We start from the raw sequence: 16,422 nt of genomic DNA on the forward strand, positions 1-16,422 counted from the left end.
TCGCTTATTGTCACAAGTAGGCTTCAAATGAAGTTACTGTGAAAAGTCCACTAGTCGCTACATTCCGGTGCCTATTCGGGGAGACCGGTACGGGAATTGAACCGTGGTGCTGGTCTGCCTTGGTCTGCTTTCAAAGCCAGTGATTTAGCCCTGTGATAAACCAGTTCCTATCTTTACTGGAACTCTGTATTTGAATCCCTCCAATCAGAGTTCTGCCCATCACAGCACTGCACAGTTCTTATCAGTGTACAGATTGCATCCTTTGTGACTGATTGCGACCCTCAGCATCGTTCCAGACTTGTTTGTAGCCTTTGACATGCTTGACCACACAAACCCCTTCAACACCTCTCCACTATCCATATAATTATAACCAGAGAATATTTTGAAATGGCTTCTCTTCCTGTTATTGCACCCTTACCTCTGGTGTCCCCCAAGGATCAATTCTTGGTCTCTTCTTATTTCTTATCTACATGCTACCCTTTGGTGACATCATCCAAAGGCACAACATTTGTTTTCACATGTGCACTGACGACACCCTGCTCAATCTCACCACCACGTCTATTGACTCCTCCGCTATTGTTAAATTATAAGACTGCTTTTCCAACTTCCAATTAAATATTGAAACAACCGAAACCATTGATTTTGGTCCCTGTTTCAAACCCCCTGGTAGAAGCCTGTGATTACGCCTGTTGCAGCCTTGGTGTCACATTTAATCCTGAGATCCGACCTTGCATTCATGCTATCTCAAAGATCATCTATTTCTACATTTCAAACATTTGCTTGACTTCAGCACTGTCTTGGCTCATTTGCTGCTGAAACCCCCATCCCTTTACTTGCAGTCTTTACTATTCCCACACGCTCCTGACTGGTTTCCCACATTCTACCCTCCATTTACTCGAGGTCATCCACAAATCTACAAATCTGCTGCCCATGTCTTATTTCACAACAAGTCTCATTTCTCTATGACCCCCTGTGCTTGCTGATCTACATTAGCTGCTGGTCCAGCAATGACTTGATTTTAAAATTCTCATCCTTGTTTTCAAATCTCTCTATAGCCTTGTTTCCCTCTATCTCTATTATGTCCTCCATCCGCTCAACTCCGATATCTTTGCTCCTCTGATTTTGACCTACTATGGATCCCCAATCCTAATTGCTCCACTATTGCCGTAGCTTCTATAGGTATGTAAAGAGAATAAGATTGGCAAAAACGAATGTAGGCCCCTTACAGTCAGAAACGGGGGAATTCATAACGGGGAACAAAGAAATGGCTGAGGAACTAAATTCGCATTTTGCTTCTGTCTTCACAAATTTTAGTGAGGAGCTGAAAGAAACCGGTACTGGTAGAGAAATGGTTTTGGTGAAATTAAAGGGAATGAAGGCTGATAAATCTTCAGGGCCTGATAACCTTCATCCTAGAGTACTTAAGGATGTGGCCCTAGAAATAGTAGATAATTTTCCAAAATTCTTTGGACTCTGGGATGGTTCCTACAGATTGAAGGGTAGCTAATATGAGCCCGTTATTCAAAAAGAGAGGTGGAGAGGAAACAGGGAACTATAGATCAGTGAGCCTAATGTTGGTAGTAGTGAAGTTGCTAGAGAACATTATCAAGTGTTTCTTAGCAGAGCATTTGAAAAGCAGTGGTATAATCAGACAATGGATTTATGAAAGGGAAATCATGCTTGACAAAACTACTGGAATTCTTTGAAGATGTAACTAGTAGAGTTGACTAGGAAGAACCAATAGATGTGGTTTATTTAGACTTTCAAAAGGCTTTCGACATGGTCTCACGTAGCAGATCACTATGTAAAACTAAAGTGCATGGGATTGCAGGTAGTGTCTTGTGATGAATAGAAAGCTGGTTAGCAGACAGGGAGCAGAAAGTTGGAATAAATGGGTCTTTTTCAATTAGCAGGCAGTGACCAGGGTACCGCAGGGGTCTGTGCTAGTACCCCAACTGTTCATATTATACATTAATGATTTGGATGAGGCTAATGATTAGATGAGAGAACTAAATGTTTTACCTCCAAATTTGCGGATGGTACAAAGTTGGGTGTGAGGTGAGCTGTGGGGAGGATGCAACAATACCTTAGGATGATTTGAACTGGCTGAGTGAGTGGGCATATACATGGCAGATGTAGTAGAATGTCGATGAATGTGAGGTTATCCACTTCCGTACCAAAAATAGGAAGGCAGATTATTTTTTAAAATAAATTTATAATACATTTTTTCCAATTAAGGGGCAATTTAGTGTGGCCAATCAGCCTACCCTGCACTTCTTTTGGTTGTGAGGGCGAAACCCACGCAGACACGGGGGAATGTGCAAATCCCACACGGACAGTGACCCAGAGCCGGGATCGAACCTGGTACATCAGTGACGTGAAGCAGCAGTGTTAACCACTGTGCTACTGTGCATTCTGCCCTGGCAGATTGTTATTTGAATGGATGTAAGTTCAGAGAGGTGGATGCTCTGCAAGACCTTGGTATCCTCGTGCATCAGTCTCTGAAAGTAAGCAGGTACAGCAGGTAGTGAAGAAGGCAAGTGGTATATTGGCATTCATCGCAAAAGGATTTGAAAATAGGAACAGAGATGTTTTACTGAAGTTGTATAGGACTTTGGTGAGGCCACACCTGGAGATTATGTACAGTTTTGAACAACAAAGAAAAGTACAGCACAGGAACAGGCCCTTCGGCCCTCCAAGCCCGTGCCGACTATGCTGCTCGACTAAACTACAATCTTCTACACTTCCTGGGTCCATATCCCTCTATTCCCATCCTATTCATGTATTTGTCAAGATGTCCCTTAAATGTCACTCGTCCCTGCTTCCACCACCACCTCCGGCAGCGAGTTCCAGGCACCCACTACCCTCTGTGTAAAAAAAAAAACTCGCCTCATGCATCTACTCTAAACCTTGCCCCTCGCACCTTAAACCTATTCTCCCTAGTAATTGACCCCTCTACCCTGGGGTAAAGCCTCTGATTATCTACTCTGTCTATGCCCCTCATAATTTTGTAGACCTCTTATCAGGTCGCCCCTCAAGCTCCGTCGTTCCAGTGAGAACAAACTGAGTTTATTCAACCGCTCCTCATAGCTAATGCCCTCCATACCAGGCAATATCCTGGTAAATCTCTTCTGCACCCTCTCTAAAGCCTCCACATCCTTCTGATAGTGTGGCGACCAGAATTGACCACTATACTCCAAGTGTGGCCTGACTAAGGTTCTATACAGCTGCAACATGACTTTCCAATTCTTATACTCAATGCCCCGGCCAATGAAGGCAAGTATGCCGTATGCCGACTTGACTACCTTCTCTACCTGTGTTGCCCCTTTCAGTGACCTGTGGACCTGTACCCCTAGATCTCTCTGACTTTCAATACTCTTGAGGGTTCTACCATTCACTGTATATTCCCTACCTGCATTAGACCGTCCAAAATGCATTACCTCACATTTGTCCGGATTAAACTCCATCTGCCATCTCTCCGCCCAAGTCTCCAAACGATCTAAATCCTGCTGTATCCTCTGACAGTCCTCATCGCTATCCGCAATTCCACCAACCTTTGTGTCGTCTGCAGACTTACTAATCAGACCAGTTACATTTTCCTCCAAATCATTTATACATACTTAGAACAGCAAAGGTCCCAGCACTAATCCCTGCGGAACACCACTAGTCACAGCTCTCCAATTAGAAAAGCACCCTTCCATTGCTACTCTCTGCCTTCTATGACCTAGCCAGTTCTGTATCTACCTTGCCAGCTCACCCCTGATCGCATGTGACTTCACCTTTTGTACCAGTCTACCATGAGGACCTTGTCAAAGGCCTTACTGAAGTCCATATAGACAACATCCACTGCCCTACCTGCATCAAACAGCTTTGTGACCTCTTCGAAAAACTCTTATCAAGTTAGTGAGACATGACCTCCCCTTCACAAAACCATGCTGCCTCTCACTAATACGTCCATTTGCTTCCAAATGGGAGTAGATCCTGTCTAGAAGAATTGTCTCCAGTAATTTCCCTACCACTGACGCAAGGCTCACCGACCTGTAGTTCCCTGGATTATCCTTGCTACCCTTCTTAAACAAAGGAACTCCGGGGCATCAGTGAGGATCCAAAGATTTTTGTCAAGGCCTCAGCAATTTCCTCTCTAGCCTCCTTCAGTATTCTGGGGTAGATCCCATCAGGCCCTGGAGACCTATCTACTTAATATTTTTCAAGACGCCCAACACCTCGTCTTTTTGGATCTCAATGTTACCCAGACTATCTACACACCCTTCTCCAGACTCAACATCCACCAATTCCTTCTCTTTGGTGAATACTGAATACCTCGCCCATTTCCTCTGGCTCCACACATAGCTTCCCTTGCCTATCCTTCAGTGGGCCAACCCTTTCCCTGACTACCCTCTTGCTTTTTATGTACGTGTAAAAAGCCTTGGGATTTTCCTTAACCCTATTTGCCAATGGCTTTTCGTGACCCCTTCCTGACTCTTTGCTTAAGTTCCTTCCTACTTTCCTTATATTCCACACAGGCTTCGTCTGTTCCCATCCTTCTCGCCCTGACAAATGCCTCCTTTTCCTTTTTGACGAGGCCTACAATACCTCTCGTTATCCAAGGTTCCTGAAATTTGCCTTATTTATCCTTCTTCCTCACAGGAACATGCCGGTCCTGAATTCCTTTCAACTGACACTTGAAAGCCTCCCACATGCCAGATGTTGATTTACCCTCAAACATCCACCCTCAATCTAGGTTCTTCAGTTCCCGCCTAATATTGTTATAATTAGCCTGCCCCCAATTTAGCACATTAACCCTATGACCACTCTTATCCTTGTCCACCAGCACTTTAAAACTTACTGAATTGTGGTCACTGTTCCCGAAATGCTCCCCCACTGAAACTTCTACCACCTGACCGGGTTCATTCCCCAATACCAGGTCCAGTACAGCCCCTTCCCTAGTTGGACTGTCTACATATTGTTTTAAGAAGCCCTCCTGGACGCTCCTTACAAACTCTGCCCCATTTAAGCCCCTAGCACTAAGTGAGTCCCAGTCAATATTGGGGAAGTTGAATTATCCCATCACAACAACCCTGTTGTTTTTACTCCTTTCCAAAATCTGTCTCCCTATCTGCTCCTCTATCTCCTGCTGGCTGTTGGGAGGCCTGTAGTAAACCCCCAACATTGTGACTGCACCCTTCTTATTCCTGATCTCTACCCATATAGCCTCACTGCCCTCTGAGGTGTCCTCCCGTAGTACAGCTGTGATATTCTCCCTAACCAGTAGCGCAACTCCGCCACCCCTTTTACATCCCCCTCTATCCCGCCTGATACACCTATATCCTGGAACGATTAGCTGCCAATCTTGTCCTTCCCTCAACCAGGTCTCTGTAATGGCAACAACATCATAGTTCCAAGTGCTAATCCAAGCACTAAGTTCACCTGCCTTACCCGTAATACTTCTTGCATTAAAACATATGCACTTCAGGCCACCAGACCCGCTGTGTTCAGCAACATCTCCCTGTCTGCTCTGCCTCAGAGCCATAATGGCCCTATTCCCTAGTTTTACCTCAATGTTTTCACCTTCTGACCTATTGCTCCGCTGCCCACTCTGGGTTCCTGATCTGAGGAAGGATCTTCTTGCTGTGGACGGAGTGCAGCAAAGGTTTACCAGGCTAATTCCTGGGATTGCGGTACTGTCATATGAGGAGAGACTAAATTTGTTCGGATTATATTCATTGGTGTTTAGAAGAGTGAGGGGGGATGTCGTAGAAACTTATAAAATTCTAACAGGATTAGACCGGGTAGATTCAGAAAGAATGTTCCTGATGGTGGGGGAGTCCAGAACTAGGGGTCATAGTTTGAACTTGATAATCAGTCATGATCATAGTGAATGGCACCGAAGGCTCGAAGGGCCAAATGGCCTACTCCTATTTTCTGTGTATGTTTGACTCGGCTTCAAGCTCTGGAGTACCCTCCCTGCATATCTCTACTTATCATCTTGAAACCTGCCTCTTTGCCTATGCTTTTCATCATGATATCTAATATCTCCTTATGTGGCCTTGAGAAGTTCTGTTACTTTAGAAGTTTCATATCAATATAAGTTGTTTTTGTACTTGTCACAGGTGGAATTATTTACAGTTAGTTTTTTTCAGCATCTGTGGTTTTTCTGGTGAGGAAATCTGGTTATATAGTGTGGAGTAGACATTTTAGAATGTGATTTTGTAGAACGCCATAGAATCATACGATACAGGAGGGCATTGAACTCATCTTGTTTATGTTGGTCTTTAAAAGAGATCCATTAGTCCTACTCCCTTTCTCTTTTCTTCATAGCTCTGCAAATTTATCCTTTTCAAGGGTTTAACCAATTTTTCTATTGAAAGTCATTATCAAATCTGCTTCCACCACCTTTTCAAGTTATGTATTTCAGATTGCAAAAACGCAGTGTTCAAAAAAAATCTCAATTTCCCCTCTGGATTTTATTTTGCCAATTATCTTAAATTTCTGTTCTCTGCTTACTGACCTTCCTACTAGTGGGAGCAGAGCCTCCCTGCCTACTTTATCAAAACCCCTCACAATTTTGAACATCTCCATTCAGTCATCCATAACTTCTCTGCTAAAAGAGCAAACCTAGTTTTTATAGTTTCTCCACATAACTGAAATCTCTCCTTCTGATATCATGCTGGTAAATACCCTCTCTGTACCATTTCCAAGTCAGTATGTTTATTGTAAATTGTACCCTTTCCAATTCAGTTTAAAATGGATCTGGAACAGAGAGAGTATAATTACGAATATGCAAAATGTTTCTATTTTACACCCTCTCAATCTTTGTATCCTATTTCAGTAGTATTTTCTTCCCCTGTAACAATACAATTTTGGCTCATTGGTACAGAAAAATGAAACCTCATTAACTGAGCACTTTAAAGTATAAAATAATTTTTTGTCAAATATTATTGTACTGTCAAATGCTGGAATCAGCAGGCAAGCAAATTACAACATAGTCATGCTTAGTTTTATATTATCGGCAAAGGGGACGGATTCCCTTGGTGTCGGGGGATCTTTTTGTCTTATTGGGTTAAGGTTTTGCAACATGAAGAATGGAGTAGTTACACCCAGCAGTTAATAAGATATATTGTTGCAGCAACATGCCTGTCAGTTTCACAATGCTTGGTAATCTGCAAAGTAAGAACACATAGCCAAGCTCACTGACCAAATACATTCTTCTTGAATTGAATAAACATTACAATAATTAAAACATACAGCTGGCAAGGCCAAATGATTTGGACCTCTGGGTAAGGCATTCATCAATTTTGTTAAAGTGAATATTTTAGGATATTTTTATTTGTATTAATTTCTAGTTTGAAAATGATAGAATAATCGTCTAAAGGCAGCACCCACTGTAGCACCAAACAATCAAGGCTCTGGTTTTCATTCTTGCTCTGTGGTGATTTAATTGGTCTCTGTTGGGACAGAAGTTGAGGTCAGGTAGGAAGGAGAAAATCAGCCAGGATTTTCACTCCTGATTGTTAGTTGCTGAAAAGTGGCAGACACTTGCCTGAGCAGAATTGGACTTTGCTATGTGGTAAAATACTCTTCTACGATTCACTAATTAGCGCATGAATCTAACAGCTAGAGGGCAGCCAGTAGCTATGGAATTATATACTAACAGTAGCAGAGGAAGGGACAAAGTTTATCTTTTAAAAAATGTTGAACAACACAGATTAATTTTCATCTCACTGTAAAACTGGGTGGTGTGAAAGAATGGTTTGGGCACTTGGTCTGATGGTATACGTTTTCACTGCTACACAGAAATACAGTTGGTCTTCACAGAAGCGTAATTGAAACTGAAAACTCACTATGTAAAGAAGAGTAGGCACAAACGTTTTTCCTACTTTTCTGTGATGCAGCTCTTTATAATTTTCCAGAATTGACAGCTTTAGATTTGCCCATTACAGCTTTTATGTACATTTCTAATTGTGCTGTATCGGTTCCTTCATAGGCAAGTGCACTTCCGGGATCTTCTTTTAATCTTGCACCATCTCACATGTTTGGAAATCGATTAAATCCCAACTCCGCAATGGCAGCTCTTATTGCACAGTCTGAGACCAGTCAAGCAGGTAAGTTTGAACAGAAAGGGACAAGAAAGATATATGCGGCACATGATTTCTGGGGGGTTTAATTTTTAGGAGATATACTACTGCGAATTAGTTTTTCTCTAGAAATTGCTTACTGATAAATTTAATACTGCAGCAGTTTAAAAAAATATACTAGATGTCAAATGGCGAGCCTTTACCAGTTTGTATGAATTATCTTTTCAGAATCTTGAGCAAATTTCAAGCAGTCCATTCAATTGAGACAGTGCTGGAGTGCAGAATTTGTGATCTTAGTAATGTTTAGCTGGGCTAAATTGCGACTTTTCAGACGGGCAATTTGTCAGTATCGAGGCAGTGGAGCTGGATGTCATAAATACACGTGAAAGCTAATCCCTACCTGTGAATGATGTTGCCAAGAGCAGAATATAGGTGGAGTAAGCAAAACAGTGTATGTGAAGGATGGATCTTTAGTGCTTGCCAGAGGTAACAATGCAGCAACGGGAAGAGAAGACATTCCAGGGTTCTGACTATGAGTTGATATGTTAGTGGAACCAAGCAAGCGCAGTTCCACTGAACTGGGGAACAGAGACAAGGTTTCGAGGAGGATGGTGTGATTCATCATTTCAAATTGTGCAATGATGGTGGAGAAGTAAAAATGCACCATGGCCATAGATGTAGAAGGTGTCACTTTATAAAAAAAACATTTTGAGTACCAAACACATTTTTCCAATTAAGGGGCAATTTAGCGTGGCTAATCCACCTACCCTGCACACATTTGGGTTGTGGGGGCAAAACCCACGCAAACACAGGGATAATGTGCAAAATCTATATGGACAGTGACCCAGAGCCAGGATCAAACCTGGAACCTCGGCGCCATGAGGCAGCAGTGCTAACCACTGCGCTACCGTGCTGTCGAAGAAGGTGTCACTTGATTACAACCATTACAGTGCACAAAGCAGACTGGCATTGAGGGAAGAAGAATGGGTACAGATTTTTAAGAGGGTATTAGTTTTTCAAAAATTCATTTATAGAACATAGAACATAGAACGATACAGCGCAGTACAGGCCCTTCGGCCCTCGATGTTGCACCGACATGGAAAATATCTAAAGGCCATCTAACCTACACTATGCCCTTATCATCCATATGCTTATCCAATAAACTTTTAAATGCCCTCAATGTTGGCGAGTTCACTACTGTTGCAGGTAGGGCATTCCACGGCCTCACCACTCTTTGCGTAAAAAACCTACCTCTGACCTCTGTCCTATATCTATTACCCCTCAATTTAAGGCTATGTCCCCTCGTGCTAGCCACCTCCATCCGCGGGAGAAGGCTCTCGCTGTCCACCCTATCTAACCCTCTGATCATTTTGTATGCCTCTATTAAGTCACCTCTTAACCTTCTTCTCTCTAACGAAAACAACCTCAAGTCCATCAGCCTTTCCTCATAAGATTTTCCCTCCATACCAGGCAACATCCTGGTAAATCTCCTCTGCACCCGTTCCAAAGCTTCCACGTCCTTCCTATAATGAGGCGACCAGAACTGTACGCAATACTCCAAATGCGGCCGTACTAGAGTTTTGTACAACTGCAACATGACCTCATGGCTCCGGAACTCAATCCCTCTACCAATAAAGGCTAACACACCATAGGCCTTCTTCACAACCCTATCAACCTGGGTGGCAACTTTCAGGGATCTATGTACATGGACACCGAGATCCCTCTGCTCATCCACACTACCAAGAATTTTACCATTAGCCAAATATTCCGCATTCCTGTTATTCTTTCCAAAGTGAATCACCTCACACTTCTCCACATTAAACTCCATTTGCCACCTCTCAGCCCAGCTCTGCAGCTTATCTATGTCCCTCTGTAACCTGCAACATCCTTGCGCACTGTCTACAACTCCACCGACTTTAGTGTCGTCTGCAAATTTACTCACCCATCCTTCTGCGCCCTCCTCTAGGTCATTTATAAAAATGACAAACAGCAACGGCCCCAGAACAGATCCTTGTGGTACGCCACTCGTAACTGAACTCCATTCTGAACATTTCCCATCAACTACCACTCTCTGTCTTCTTTCAACTAGCCAATTTCTGATCCACATCTCTAAATCACCCTCAATCCCCAGCCTCCGTATTTTCTGCAATAGACGACCGTGGGGAACCTTATCAAACGCTTTACTGAAATCCATATACACCACATCAACTGCTCTACCCTCATCTACCTGTTCAGTCACCTTCTCAAAGAACTCGATAAGGTTTGTGAGGCATGACCTACCCTTCACAAAACCATGCTGACTGTCCCTAATCATATTATTCCTATCTAGATGATTATAAATCGTATCTTTTATAATCCTCTCCAAGACTTTACCCACCACAGACGTTAGGCTCACCGGCCTATAGTTACCGGGGTTATCTCTACTCCCCTTCTTGAACAAAGGGACCACATTTGCTATCCTCCAGTCCTCTGGCACTATTCCTGTAGCCAATGATGACCTAAAAATCAAAGCCAAAGGCTCAGCAATCTCTTCCCTGGCTTCCCAGAGAATCCTAGGATAAATCCCATCCGGCCCCGGGGACTTATCTATTTTCACCTTGTCCAGAATTGCCAACACTTCTTCCCTACGCACCTCAATGCCATCTATTCTAATAGCCTGGGTCTCAGCATTCTCCACCACAATATTATCTTTTTCTTGAGTGAATACTGACGAAAAGTATTCATTTAGTATCTCGCTTATCTCCTCAGCCTCCACACACAACTTCCCACCACTGTCCTTGACTGGCCCTACTCTTACCCTAGTCATTCTTTTATTCCTGACATACCTATAGAAAGCTTTTGGGTTTTCCTTGATCCTACCTGCCAAAGACTTCTCATGTCCCCTCCTTGCTCGTCTCAGCTCTCTCTTTAGATCCTTCCTCGCTTCCTTGTAAATATCAAGCGCCCCAACTGAAACTTCACGCCTCATCTTCACATAGGCCTCCTTCTTCCTCTTAACAAGAGATTCCACTTCTTTGGTAAACCACGGTTCCCTCGCTCGACCCCTTCCTCCCTGCCTGACTGGTACGTACTTATCAAGAACATGCAATAGCTGTTCCTTGAACAAGCTCCACATATCCAGTGTGCCCAACCCTTGCAGCCTACTTCTCCAACCAACACATCCTAAGTCATGTCTAATGGCATCATAATTGCCCTTCCCCCAGCTATAACTCTTGCCCTGCGGGGTATACTTATCCCTTTCCATCACTAACGTAAAGGTCACCGAATTGTGGTCACTGTTTCCAAAGTGCTCACCTACCTCCAGATCTAACACCTGACCTGGTTCATTACCCAAAACCAAATCCAATGTGGCCTCGCCTCTTGTTGGCCTGTCAACATATTGTGTCAGGAAACCCTCCTGCACACATTGTACAAAGAATGACCCATCTAATGTACTCGAACTATATATTTTCCAGTCAATATTTGGAAAGTTAAAGTCTCCCATAACAACTACCCTGTTACTTTCGCTCTTTTCCAGAATCATCTTCGCCATCCTTTCCTCTACATCCCTAGAACTATTAGGTGGCCTATAGAAAACTCCCAACAGGGTGACCTCTCCTTTCCTGTTTCTAACCTCAGCCCATACTACCTCAGAAGAAGAGTCCCCATCTAGCATCCTTTCCGCCACCGTAATACTGTCCTTGACTAGCAGCGCCACACCTCCCCCTCTTTTGCCCCCTTCTCTGAGCTTACTAAAACACCTAAACCCCGGAACCTGCAACAACCATTCCTGTCCCTGCTCTATCCATGTCTCTGAAATGGCCACAACATCGAAGTCCCAGGTACCAACCCATGCTGCCAGTTCCCCTACCTTATTTCGTATACTCCTGGCATTGAAGTAGACACACTTCAAACCACCTACCTGAACACTGGCACCCTCCTGCGAAGTCAAATCTGTGCTCCTGACCTCTATACTCTCAATCTCCCGTACCCCAAAACTACAATCCAGGTTCCCATGCCCCCGCTGAATTAGTTTAAACCCCCCCAAAGAGCACTAACAAATCTCCCCCCCAGGATATTGGTGCCCCTCAGGTTCAGATGTAGACCATCCTGTCTATAGAGGTCCCACCTTCCCCAGAAAGAGCCCCAGTTATCCAGAAATCTGAATCCCTCCCGCCTGCACCATCCCTGTAGCCACGTGTTTAATTGCTCTCTCTCCCTATTCCTCATCTCACTATCACGTGGCACGGGCAACAACCCAGAGATAACAACTCTGTTTGTTCTCGCTCTGAGCTTCCATCCTAGCTCCCTAAAGGCCTGCCTGACATCCTTGTCCCCTTTCCTACCTATGTCGTTAGTGCCAATGTGGACTACGACTTGGGGCTGCTCCCCCTCCCCCTTAAGGACCCGGAAAACACGATCCGAGACATCACGTACCCTTGCACCTGGGAGGCAACATACCAAATGTGAGTCTCTCTCGCTCCCACAAAATCTCCTATCTGTGCCCCTGACTATTGAGTCCCCAATTACTAATGTTCTACTCCTTTCCCCCCTTCCCTTCTGAGCAACAGGGACAGACTCCGTGCCAGGGGCCCGTACCCCATGGCTTACCCCTGGTAAGTCGTCCCCCCCACAAGTATCCAAAACGGTATACTTGTTACTCAGGGGAACGACCGTCCATTATGGGATGGGTGTCACTGATTAGTCCAGCATTTATTGCCCATCCCTAGTTGTCCTTCAGAAGGTTAGTGACTAGGAGCAGTTTGCTAGACTTGCAAGGTTCAAGATGGATTTAGATTTTTGCCGACAGTACCTGAGGAGAGCAAAATATTTATGCAGGGACCAAGTAGGAAAATTGGGTGGTCAGAAGTTTAGTGCCAATGGGGTCCACAGAGCATAAGATGGTTGTCATGAACCAAGTGAATTTGGAAAAGTGCGAAGCGGAAAGGAGAGATGTTCAAGAAATGTGCAAGTGCAGGCCTAGTTCAAGGTGGCAGACATGAATTGAGAGGCATGGGGAACCTGTGTAAGAAGCTGAACTAATTGTCTCAAACTTAAAACAAAGAAGCCCATGAACTCCTCGTACTTGTTTTTGACTTGAGGACTGAGAGACCATCAGTGAGGAACTTAAAGAAAGAAAGCTGTTGTTCGTTTTTGCTCTCCAGGATGATCCTGGAGCAGCGGATGTTTTTAACAGCGAGAGATGAGGCCAAATAGCAACTGAAATGACCAAATCAGGCCTGATAATTCATGGCTAAGCCAGTTATATGGCAGAAAGAATCGAGTCTGCACCCCTTGAGGGCATGAAGATGAAATTGTACCAGAAGGAACAGCCAGGGAGGGACTGAGTAATGTTTTTGTTGAGCATTTGTACATCAAACGTGGAGGTAAGAGAGTGGTTAATCAGAATGACAGATGCAGAAACCTTAAGGCTAAGGAATGTGGAAGCGCAATTGTAAGTAACTTGGAGTGACACAGAGGAAAAGGCGTGGATGATTTGGGTGGTGAAGGATGGAATAAAGTGGTGGGAAATGGTCTCGGACAAGGTCATGGTCAAAAGTGGCCATATGCCAAAGTCAAAGGGGAGGTTGTGGATAATGTTAGAGTTTAATAATAATAATAATCGCTTAATGTCACAAGTAGGCTTCAATGAAGTTACTGTGAAAAGCCCCTAGTGGCCACATTCCGGCGCCTGTTCGGGGAGGCCGGTACAGGAATTGAGCCCGCGCTGCTGGCTTTGTTCTGCATTACAAGCCAGCTGTTTAGCCCACTATGCTAAACCAGCCCCAGCTTGTTATATAAAGGGAGCGGTGTAGAGAGGCTAAGAATGCAGTACAATCAAAGAAGAGCAGACAAGGGGAGTTGAGATAGAGGTTAAAATCGTACGGTACCGAATTTTCTCAGTTCAGATGTTTGACAGAGGATGCCTTCGATTAGATTAAAGAAAAGAGGTGAATTGCTAAAAATAGATGGTGCCAGACTGTTAGGGTGAGATTTGGTGGTGAGGGAACACCATAACAATTTGGGTAGGCCAAGTGGTGAAACATATAATCTAATAGGAGGTTTCAGTCAGGGACAACATGTCACCATTGAGTCAAATTTCTGACAAAGCCAAATTTCCATCACTACTTTTATCCACAGTAAGGTTCTGGTTGGCAAAGTTCATATTTGTGAGGCAACGGGTGTTTTGGAGGAAAATGCAAAGAAGCAGCAATTTTTCAACCTCTGAAGGAAGCTGTTGAGGAGGGTGAGTGGGATGGGAAAGTTGGCAAGATTAATTTACTGCTGCCTCTGTGCCAGGGACCTGGGTTCGATTCTGGCCTTGGGTGACTCTGTGTGGCATTTGTACTTCTCCATGTGTCTGCATGCGTATCCTCCCACAGTCCAGAAATTTGCAGGTTAGGTGGATTGGCCATGACCAATGTGTGGGGATGGGGCGATGGAGAACGCCTAGAAGAGTGCTCTTTCAGTGGGCCAGTGGAAACACGTTGGGCCGAGAGGCCTCCTTCTGTACTGTAAGGATTCTATGAATCCCCAGAAAAAATGCTGGATTCAGCAGTCAACAAGAGAAAAGGATAGAGCAGTTTTAGTCTCATTTCGTAGAGGATGGTGAGGATCTGGCACAAACTGCCTGAAAGGGTGGAGGCAGAAACCCTAATTACGTTTGTGCATTTAAAATACCATAACCTATCAGGCTGACGAGAGCTAGAAAGTGGTATGGATGAAATGGGTTTTTTCCGTGCAGTAAATTTCTAAGATTTCTCTGATTTGGGTTGTTGCTCATATGGAAGCAGCAATTGCATGGCTCAATGCACTCTTCATAGAAGCTTGGGATGGTGAAAAGAGAGTGGGAAAGTAAAGGAGTGGGTAAAATTGGGGATTGAGGGAGAGAGTACTAGAAATGAAAATCAACATGGCTGGTTGACCGGGATTGATGGTATGAAAACGGTCAAGGGGGTAAAGGGAGCTAGAAGTAATGGCCATATGTTTGGAGCAGCAGCCACTGAGGGAATTCCGATTACAAAGGTATGACCCGGATTAGGGGTTATATGTTCTGGTCCTGAAACAGAGACCAGGGAGGAATTGTTATGAGGGTGTCCTATAAGTTGTATAAATTGAAGTCTGATGTCCGCTGGTGGGATAAGGTTAGGGTGAGTCAATTTGGAACATAAACAATCCAATGTCCAAGTTCCAACAGTTGTAGACAGGGAGTGAATCCAAGAATTATGTGAAGGACAGAGTATTATACAGTCAATTCTTGATAATTTAGAGTTCAAAAAAATTCCAAATATAAGTAGGAATTTTCAACTATTGGACAAAATTCTCTGCCTCGTGACGGTGCAAACACAAACCACGGTTGGGCAGAGAATCGGGTGTCCAACCAGAATAGAGGTTCGTGCCCATGCCAATTCTGGTGCCATGCTCCGAAGTCCCTCACTGGTGGTGATAATGAGGTTTGGGTCTTGCGCAGGTGCAGTGTGCAAAAGTGGCATTAACAGGTTGAACACTTCATGCGCTGCCCTTCGTGATGCTCTGTTCAGCTCAGGTAGAAGTCTCGTAAGCGTGAATTGCTCCCTGGTTCTCTGCCCCTCTTAGGACAGATGACTCACCAGTGATCCCCAACCCTCAGGATCACCAGCTGTCTCCTCCTGGTGTGACTGGCAACGCTGACTGCCTCTGCCACCACCTACCAAGCAGTGTCCAGTAGGGCAGACTTGAGTCTGCAACCCAACTTGGGGAAGAGGGTGTCCCTCTGCTCCTCACTGGCATGGAGCTGTGTGTCCACCTTGGACTCCCAACCTCGGGGGGCAGGTCTTCTCTGAGCCATCTTGGTGGCTGCAGTGAGTGTGTGGTTTGTGGAGTGCTTGAAAACAACTACAGCTGCCAGGCTCTTTGGCACTAACTTTGGCCCAAGCGGTCAGAATGCCCAGCGGTTTGAATTCGCACCAGCAGACTGCTGGCTCATTAGCATATCCTGAATTGCTCCCCGAGTAGCGCCTCCAACGGGAATGTGAGCCATGTGAGATTCAGTCCCGGTGTCAGCAATTAGTCGTCCAAATAGAGAATTTCGCCCATTTTGTTTCAAATACTTCACAATGTTACTGAAGAGTGTACTGTTTTAGCCTTTAGGACAGATTACGGCAGAGTCAGTTCAAGATGTATCAAAGAAAATGCAAATAAACAAAATGGGCAAAGTTAGGATGCAGCATACTTTGAAAATGGCTACTCTGGATGGTGTGCCAGTCTTTGATACATCTGCAGTGTGCTGCAATTTTCAGGGGGGGTTGGCGAGCTTTGGCCGGAGTCGGCAACACACTTGTCTCCAATTAATTGTCTGTCACGATTGTTAAAGAGTTTGTTCATCTCG

The 16,422-nt window shown here is 44.4% G+C and overlaps 1 protein-coding gene across 11 annotated transcripts in view; it reads left to right on the forward strand.

Annotated features, from left to right (window-relative positions):
• Nucleotides 1-16,422, forward strand: part of mllt10 (MLLT10 histone lysine methyltransferase DOT1L cofactor) — a 447,863-nt gene that overhangs the window by 352,126 nt on the left and 79,315 nt on the right. For all 11 annotated transcript variants that reach the window (XM_038798090.1, XM_038798088.1, XM_038798094.1 and 8 more), the window contains one exon: nucleotides 7,985-8,102. In XM_038798090.1, coding sequence (XP_038654018.1) covers nucleotides 7,985-8,102 — 118 coding nt within the window. The remainder of the gene's footprint in view (nucleotides 1-7,984; nucleotides 8,103-16,422) is intronic.

The sequence above is a fragment of the Scyliorhinus canicula genome, chromosome 5, assembly GCF_902713615.1.
Source record: "Scyliorhinus canicula chromosome 5, sScyCan1.1, whole genome shotgun sequence".
NCBI lineage: Eukaryota > Metazoa > Chordata > Chondrichthyes > Carcharhiniformes > Scyliorhinidae > Scyliorhinus > Scyliorhinus canicula.